We start from the raw sequence: 9,709 nt of genomic DNA, 5'->3' as shown, positions 1-9,709 counted from the left end.
TGTCATGCAACACATCTATTTGAAGCTGCTTCCAATGGCTTGACAATGTTCGGTGTGACTTCTAAGAGCTTACAAGCAAAGACTGTCTCATCCCGTAGACGAGAACAGCATACAAAGGTGGGCTGCATTCTGACTGATGCCATATTTATCTGAGCGTTAGACGACTCTTAACTAACCCCGATTATGTTTTAATTTCAGGATCTGCTACGCTACAAGAATTGCAAGTTCCCTTTAAGATCTTAACCTATAACGCCAAAGAAAGTAGCTTGTATAAATAATGAGAGAAAAACCTTGGATAGCATTTACGGATTCCTAGAAGATAACTTTGTTTCTCGAGCTTTTGTCCAAGTTACTCAGACTATATATGAGTATGATGTCAAAAATCTAAACTCATTGTTGCAATATTTAAATCATTTTCTTCTCCAGTTCGTGCCTTTCACATTAGAGATATCGAATTGTTTTTTTAGTTGTACAACACCCCACAAACCTGGAAAGTCCTACGAATCTCAGACGTATTTATTATTTATTTGAAAATAATCGTCAAAGGCGCCTAATCCACATAATGACGAACCTCACATTTTATCACTTTTCACGCACCGGTATCATATCTTGTTGTTGATAGGTGAACCAAACTCTGCCAATCTTAAATTCTAAGCCTCCTCCAGAATTCTAAGTGAGAAACTACAAATTTGTTACAAATTTAAGAGTACACTCATACGATTGTAACAGAGTAGGTGTACTTTACATGTTTTCACTTCTCTCCGAAAGTATTCTTCTGGAATTTTGTATCAATGCTCAGTTATATCACTTACCTTTCCGTTTAATTTCCAGACGTATTTATCCACATAACCATTAATAATAATTATTTCAAAATTAAAGTAAACGTGTGCGAACTCTGCTACTGAAGGTGATGTTACTGGCCCATCGGCTGGTTCGTTTACAGTTTATTGGCTATCGGCTGTAGCAGGCGCTACATTTAACAGCGACAGAGCGTTTGTCATGCAGGTGTTTTCATGTTCTTCCGTTTGTGTCGTTTCAGTGATCTTCCGAATGGCGTTGTGCTTTTGACCTTTATCAAGAAAGTTTTCATCTGCAGTAAAATAGTGGTTTGTGGTGAGATAGTTACTGTTGCCAACTTCGTATGAGAGTGAGTGGACACGTTTTGCGAAAGTGTTATTTGCGAGACGGAATACTGTCCAGGAGTGAGTTACAGGTATACTGGGTTTCGGTTGTGTAATTTCTGGATGGCAAATGTGGTTTTCAAACATTTTCAAAAACATAGAAACGTATATTTTTTTGGTTGAAAAATATGGTTTTCAAACATTTGGAAAAGTATACAAAATTATTCTACGTGAAGGATAAAAACATTTACTAATAGTACAGAATTGAGAGAAGTATTACACAGCTATTACCGTAACATTTTGCACAACACTTGTGTATCACTAATTGCATCATTGTCCTGGAGAAAATGTGTGGTACGTTGAACACCCACATTCTGACATTTCTTTAAAGCTGACCACATATTGTTTGTATTCTGAGAACTTCCTATCCTCTTAATGTAGTACATGATGTCCTCTAGAAAGCTCCCGAATTTCATAAAAAAAAAAAATGGTTCAAGTGGCTCTGGGCACTACGGGACTAAACTTCTGAGGTCATCAGTCCCCTAGAACTTGGAACTACTTAAACCTAACTAACCTAAGGACATCACACACATCCATGCCCGAGGCAGGATTCGAAACTGCGACCTTAGCGGTCACGCGGTTCCAGACTGTAGCGCCTAGAACCGCTCGGCCACCTAGGCCGGCAATTTCATAAAAGCAATATTTTGTATATACTTGTGGTTTTGGGGCATCATTGCAAAGGAGCTCAAAAAGCTTCGTACAGATTTTCTGCCGGCCGAAGTGGCCGTGCGGTTAAAGGCGCTGCAGTCTGGAATCGCAAGACCGCTACGGTCGCAGGTTCGAATCCTGCGTCGGGCATGGATGTTTGTGATGTCCTTAGGTTAGTTAGGTTTAACTAGTTCTAAGTTATAGGGGACTAATGACCTCAGCAGTTGAGTCCCATAGTGCTCAGAGCCATTTGAACCATTTGAACAGATTTTCTTTCTTCGAAACGATTCCTTTAGTTTTGTTTCAGGTGTTACATAATTACCAGAAATGACTATACCTCAGGAGAGAGCCCAATGTGTTCTGTGGTATACGGAAACGAAATCATTCATGGCTGACCAAAGAAATTTTCGACCTGATTTCAAAGGGAGCCACCAGACGATTAAGGCCTGGTATGACTAGCCATTGGGAGTGTAAATAGATAGGTTCTGACAGAAGCACATCTGATGAAATGGAGGAGAAGGTCACAGATACCTTCCAAAGAAGTTCATGAGGTCACTGAGAATCTCGGGAGTAAACATTTCTCGCTTAGTAGCTCACAACGTGCCGCTTAAACAGTTTCGTCTAAACGTTTACAAACTGCAAATTGTGTAAGAACTGAAGCGAAACGACTTCCAGCTCCGCTGCGAATTTGCCGTTGAGATACTGGACCGGGTCAGGCGAAATCTAGGGATTTTCTCTGACGAAGCAACATTTCAAACAAGTCAGGACTTTAATCGGAACATCATTCACATCTGTGGTTTGAAAAACCGCCACAGTTTTCGGGAACATATCAGAGGCAACGAAAAGGTGAATGTGTGTTGTGGCTGATACGACACAATCCTCGAGCAGACAGTTACAGGAACAGTTTATGTGGACAAGCTGAAGCAATTTTCTGTCCCTCAGCTTCTTCCCCTTCAGCCAAATTTGATCCTCTAGGAGGACGTGCACCACTGCAGTGAAGTTCACTCGTTGGTGACTTCCTGGACCGAATGTTTCCACAGCGATAGATAGAGCTTGGTGGACCAACCAACTGGCCACCGCGATGTCCAGACATAACCCATCTGGAATTCTTCCTACAGGACCATGTGAAAGACAATTTGTGTGCCCCGCCCGTACATGGCCTTGGCAATCCCCGTAAAAGAAATATGGTTGCAATGGTCTTCACCACCACTGACATGCTTGTGTGGACATGAGTTCAGAATGTCGCACAGACATTTTACGAGTTGCGAAGCAACCCAAATCGCTTGATACGGGCAAGTCTTCAGGTCCAGATTGTATACCGATTAGGTTCCTTTCAGATTACGCTGATACAATAGCTGCCTACTTAGCAATGATATACAACCGCTCGCTCACCGATAGATCTGTAACTACAGATTGGAAAATTGCGCAGGCCGCACCAGTGTTTAAGAAGGGTAGTAGGAGTAATCCATCGAACTACAGACCTGTATCATTGACGTCGGTCTGCAGTAGGGTTTTGGAGCAAATACTGTATTCAAACATTATGAATCACCTCGAAGGGAACGATCTATTAATACGTAATCAGCATGGTTTCAGAAAACATCGTTCTTGTGCAAAGGAGCTAGCTCTTTATTCGCACGAAGTAATGGCCGCTATCGACAGGGGATCTCAAGTTGATTCCGTATTTCTAGATTTCCGGACAGCTTTTGACATCGTTCCTCACAAGCGACTTCTAATCAAGCTGCGGGCCTATGGAGTATCGTCTCAGTTGTGCGACTGGATTCGTGATTTCCTGTCAGGAAGGTCGCAATTCGTAGTAACATACGGCAAATCATCGAGTACAACTGAAGTGATATTAGGTGTTCCCCAGGGAAGCGTCCTGGGACCTCTGCTGTTCCTGATCTATATAAATGACCTGGGTGACAATCTGAGCAGTTCTCTTAGGTTGTTTGCAGATGATGCTGTAATTTACCGTCTAGTAAGGTCATCCGAAGACCAGTATCAGTTGCAAAGCGATTTAGAAAATATTGCTGTATGGTGTGGCAGGTGGCAGTTGACGCTAAATAACGAAAAGAGTGAGGTGATCCACATGAGTTCCAAAAGAAATCCGTTGGAATTCGATTACTCGATAAATAGTACAATTCTCAAGGCTGTCAATTCAACTAAGAACCTGGGTGTTAAAATTACGAACAACTTCAGTTGGAAAGACCACATAGATAATAATGTGGGGAAGGCGAGCCAAAGGTTGTGTTTCATTGGCAGGACACTTAGAAGATGCAACAAGTCCACTAAAGAGACAGCTTACACTACACTCGTTCGTCCTCTGTTAGAATATTGCTGCGCGCTATGGGATCCTTACCAGGTGGGATTGACGGAGGACATCGAAAGGGTGCAAAAAAGGGCAGCTCGTTTTGTATTATCACGTAATAGGGGAGAGAGTGTGGCAGATATGATACGCGAGTTGGGATGGAAGTCATTAAAGCAAAGACGTTTATCGTCGCGGCGAGATCTATTTACGGAATTTCAGTCACCAACTTTCTCTTCCGAATGCGAAAATATTATGTTGAGCTCAACCTACATAGGTAGGAATGATCATCAAAATAAAATAAGAGAAATCAGAGCTCGAACAGAAAGGTTTAGGTGTTCGTTTTTCCCGCGCGCTGTTCGGGAGTGGAATGGTAGAGAGATAGTATGATTGTGGTTCGATGAACCCGCTGCCAAGCACTTAAATGTGAATTGCAGAGTAATCATGTAGATGTAGATGTAAGAAAGAAGCCCATGTAAAAATGAATTAATTTTTTGTACAAAACTTTTCAATTTATTTTACTTGTTGCCATAAGCCATAAGTTTCTAGGTGTCATAGTTTTTTATTTTTTGGCTGTTTTTGTAACTGCAATTGGAAATGAGGTTAGTTTTAGAGTTTAACGTCCCATCGTCTACTACTTGGAAATCATGTGGATACCCTGTACATTGTTTTAATCTGTCTGAAGACATTCCTCAGCACTTTTAAGTGCCGTCTAAAATTCTGTAGATGAGCTGAGCTGTGACTGTTCATAATATAACAAAGCGCCCCAGGACATTACATGTCTGTTTGGACACTGGGTATTGCCATCACCACATCAGTTTGTTTTGTCCATCTCCTACAGTGGTGAAAGTAACAAGACCACGGAATCAGATATAAACCGTTTTCTGGAATGTGCCACATGATATTGCCGACCTGTGGCGACCACTTGTAGTCAGTGTGGACTTGGCCCCAAGACAAGAAGCACGCGTGACACTCCCGTTAAACTTGGGTCGACTGTTAGAGCGAAGCAAGATTTCAACTGTTACTCTGTGATCTAAAGTAGGCGGTAGTAGAGTGCTGTCATGCCATATTTCTTAATAGCACCAGGGTATAAGCAACTATCGCTACAGAGAGCCATGTTGAGCTGGTTACGCAGTCATGCTTGGCGATCTGAAGCTCCTTCGTCAAATGAGGTAGATATAGCACTTTGAGTATGTATCCGCTTCAGCACGTAAGTGTGTACGCATTTACATCACAGTAAGGTCAGATGAGGTAGATATAACACAAAGCACGCAAGTGTCTACGTCTTCCCACCGCAATGAGTCTTCAGTCCCGCCTTTTTCCCCCTGCGTAGGAGAGTTTGCTTCGCCGCTTCCTCAGAGATCTCTCGTCGAGCGGCGGCTCCGTGTTGACAATCGAAGCCAAGATCTTGTCGTAGATCAGTCTTCTGGCGTTACGGCCCCACATGAAGTCCATGTGTGTGAAGCCGACCTCGGGCACCCTGTACATCTCCACGATGTTTTTGGGTAGAGCGTCTTGCAGGCGTTTCACGTCCTGTAACACAAATGTCACGATCACAGTCTGCCTCTACATCGGAGGGGTGCAGCCCCCATTTCTTAATAAGTGCAGTCTTGAGGCAACAGCGCAAGAAATCCGGGGGAAGTGTGGGGGGTAGCTAGGAGCTATCTCGCTCTGGCACTGAAATATCGTTCATACCAAGCTACAAATGTAGCTGTTGTGATACTCAAATATATTGCGCAATTGCATCAATGGATTGTTAACTTGATCTACATAATAGTTTTGTTTATGCATTGTTTGTGTAATTGCCAACGACCTATATAAACAATGTAGACTTACAAAGGCGCTGCCATATTTGAAGCCATTTAAAATTTAGTCGCCATAACAATTTGTCCATTTTATTTGGACTGTTGAGCTCCGTGGGCGTGAATAATGATATTTTTACTATAAAAATACAGTGACCAGCCACTTTTTTAAATGCGTTTTATTTATGCCAATATGCATTTCGGGTTTACACCCATTTTCAGCTGGCAGATTACATGTATCTTCAGTTTCTACAGTGGTAAAATATTGACAGCAGTTTGGATGGTGCAGCTGGCCTGTGCAAAAGCAACAATTCCAATCATTTACTTCAGTTTCTTGAGTTTAAAGTTACGCACTATCAGTTGTTCATTTTACTTACATTCTCCTCTCCTTGTTTTTTCTTGACCTTTCTTCTTTTTTGTAACAGCACAAACACTTTTTGTCACGTATTTTACACAGGCGCACTGCGTTATCCGATTCGAATGACATTGAAGTTTTCCATATTTATCAGAGGTGCCGTCAACAGGCCGTTGGTATTTATAGTAAAAGTGCCTTACGCAATTGTATTAATATTCAACCTAAATAAGTTGAGTATAGGGGATCTCGTATTTGCTCTTTTCCACAAACAAATATAAAGCAATGTCATAAAACATGACAGTCCTGGCTTCCATTACAATTGCTCAAAGCCACACAAAAACGACATAAGGCTACAAGAACAAAAATCCTGCCTACATATATGCAGTTCTCCTCTAGAACAACGATAATTAAGCGTTCGCAGATATGGACATCGAAGATTTCCGTTGTTCTGCTGGTTGGTTGTATCGCTTCCAAAAGAGGCATTCAATTTTATCTGTACAAATTTGTGGTGAAGCAAATAAAGTTTATGAAGAAAGTGGGAACAGCTGGTTGCATGAATTCAATCGAGTGAGGGAAAAGTATGCCTCGTGTGATGTGTTTAACATGGATGAAACTGGATTTTTCTACAATATTTTTCCAAATCACACCCTGGGGATAAAAGGTGATAAGTGTCACGGTGGAGCAGAAGCAAACAACGTTTGACTGTTGTACTGTGCTGTAATGCTGACGGCAGTGAGAAGTTTCGTCCCTGGATTATCGGTAAATCCGAGAAACCACGTTGTTTTAAAAACATAGGTATGGACACTTTACGTTGCATCTACTCTCACCACAAGGAAGCTTGGATCGATGGCACATCATTTCGCAAGTGGCTTCTTCATTTCAACAGTCGAATGGTTGCTCAAAATAGACATGTTCTTCCTACATTGGACAGATGTACTGCCCATAACATTCATGACCTGAACCTATCCAACATAAACGTTCAGTTTTTTCCAACCAACGCCACAAACTGCCTTCAGCCTTTCGACCAAGGCATTATCTCTCTCATAAAGAGAACTTATCGTAAGCGACTTGTAAGAGGTGCAATTCGTGCTGCTGAAAACAATAGTGCAACCCCAAATTGGAATCTGATTGACGCAATAAAAGCCATCGCAGCAGCCTGGAACTCAGTGTCGCCACATCATATAGGGAAGTGCTTTCACAGAGCTTGGAGACATAGCAACACTGAAGATGTCCACGAGCTAGAAGATGCCACTTCACCTGATGACTGGACAGTTCTGCAGGACGTCGCGAACGCTGGGATTAGTTTCGAAGAATTCATTAGTGTAGACAATGATGTTTCCTTATGTGCTTCTGTGGAATCGGATGTGCCAAAAGGTGTGAACGAGGTGCAAGAAGGGTCATCAGAAGAAAGTGAAGAGGAAGAGAATACAGATACCGCTCCACCTACACCTACCCGTCAGGAGATGTTTACAGCCTTGGACTGTTTAGAACGGTGCGCTTCAACATCCGACGTCACTGCTGGGTTTACGCACGCTATCATTACAATTGGTTGTGAAATTACAAAATACTATTGTTCCCATGAACGTCAGCGAACCATGACCTAATTTTCTCCAAGAAAGTAACGTACATAATTTGTGAGTACTTGGATTTTACAAGTCTACAATAACGTGCTTGATAGTGTAGTGTATTACACATTAGTGTACTGCTGTACATGTATACTTATTAAAATCTGTGTTTTTCACTTAACACGAATTTCTTTTCGGTCCCTTCGGATTCGTGTTAACGAAGTTTTACTGTATTTCTCTCCCAATTCAGAGGAAACCATTAGGAAAACAATTAAGAGAAAATTGCTCTCCCATGCTTTGATGATTCGTTAGTACCCTTTCTGCCACTTTGAACATAACCTAGGCACGATTTATGATTCAGAAAAAATATTTTTTCGTTATATTTCGATCCCAAATCAAAACTTCTGTTGTAACAAAGAGGTATACAATGTTTATAAAGGTTGTTCTGTTGTATCCACCTAGCTAATATACTGAGTGTGTTGAGTTCACAAAATATGGCGACTAGTGTTGCTTGTTGCTGCTACTCAGAGCGCTGTTATGACATAATCATGCATGAAGAATAAAGATGAAGAAAGTAAATAATCTTTGTTTTATTTTAAAATCTTTAAGAGTTCAGATACGGAAATAGTCAGGAGTCACAAAATACAAAGTTAGATGGAAAATATTAAGAGATCAACAAAGAAATTATTGTAGTCGAAAATGGCTTTTTGACAGACTTCCCACAATCAAAATTTAAGTAGTGGATTCTATTAACAAACGAAAACATTGCACAAAGTAGGCAGTCGTTATGGATGATTAAATCGAAAGAAAATTGTGAATATCGGTATGTCAATTACATGACGGAACGGGATTTATAAGCGAAGCGATCCGTGCTGACAGACCGATTATGTCATATCAGATACGAGCCTCGGAAGCAATCAATTGATAGCTTCACTAAAACGAAAATGAAAGGAAACCAACACACAGATCGAAAAAATAATGGTACTTTCAAAGGAATAGGGGTTTCTGTGGTAGATATTCATGTTATTAATATCCTCAAACATACAAAAACTTGATATCAGGTCACAGGGGGAAATAGGGTTATTCATAGGGGACGTGAATGTGTATACGGAATGCGCAATATATATATTGAAAATTGTCAAGACACTTTCGTTGAATTCGCCAAGCAACAATCTGACTGTGACCTTCGCACCTAACCTGAAACTCGGACTGCACATCTCCATCTCTGCCCACATAGTGTAAGTAAATAGCACTATCCATTCCACCGAACAAGAGCTAAAAGACATATTGCAAACAAAATACAAACGAGAACTGAAAGTTACAAACGAACACATTGTAGGTGCTCTATAGATAACATATGAAGTCACAGTTCAAATATACCAATGGCTTGTGTTGTTCACTAGACTGAAATATTCTACGTCCTTAAGGAAAGAGCATGAAGAACTGTACCAAGACGTTAGGGTGTAATGAAACAGTTAAAGTTAAAAGTTACGTCTGTACATTATAGACCCACAAAGTAAACGTCATCCGTCACATACATATAACTAGCTTAGAGCCTGCTGTTTCGCTCGCGAAGGCTCAATGGTCTGTGCAGTTTTTCTTTTTTTGCTTTTCTTTAATCGAATTTTATGTCGTTCACAAACTGCAACACCTTCTAAACCTATCACGCTAATTAAGGCCACAAAAGTATGGTCTTTTCGAATGTACTTCTGGTCAATAAGCGATTCTGATAGATGGAATTCGAAGTCTTTGTTAACCATGCCTTTTGTGTTCTTGTGATGATATTTCCACAGAAACTTTTATTCTGTAACATAAATATTTTATATCTAACCGAAAAGTGAAATACCAATTTTCTT

At 40.9% G+C, this 9,709-nt stretch overlaps 1 protein-coding gene across 1 annotated transcript in view; it reads right to left on the bottom strand.

Annotated features, from left to right (window-relative positions):
• Nucleotides 1-1,328: 1,328 nt before the first annotated feature.
• LOC126198963 (lipase 3-like) overlaps nucleotides 1,329-9,709 on the bottom strand; it is a 202,432-nt gene continuing 194,051 nt past the window's right edge. The window contains exon 8 of the mRNA XM_049935613.1: nucleotides 1,329-5,664. Coding sequence (XP_049791570.1) covers nucleotides 5,437-5,664 — 228 coding nt within the window. The 3' untranslated portion in view covers nucleotides 1,329-5,436. The remainder of the gene's footprint in view (nucleotides 5,665-9,709) is intronic.

The sequence above is a fragment of the Schistocerca nitens genome, chromosome 8 (assembly GCF_023898315.1).
Source record: "Schistocerca nitens isolate TAMUIC-IGC-003100 chromosome 8, iqSchNite1.1, whole genome shotgun sequence".
Classification (NCBI taxonomy): Eukaryota; Metazoa; Arthropoda; class Insecta; order Orthoptera; family Acrididae; genus Schistocerca; species Schistocerca nitens.
The sequence above is the reverse complement of the archived record's forward strand: the minus strand, read 5'-3'. Positions and strand labels throughout refer to the sequence as shown.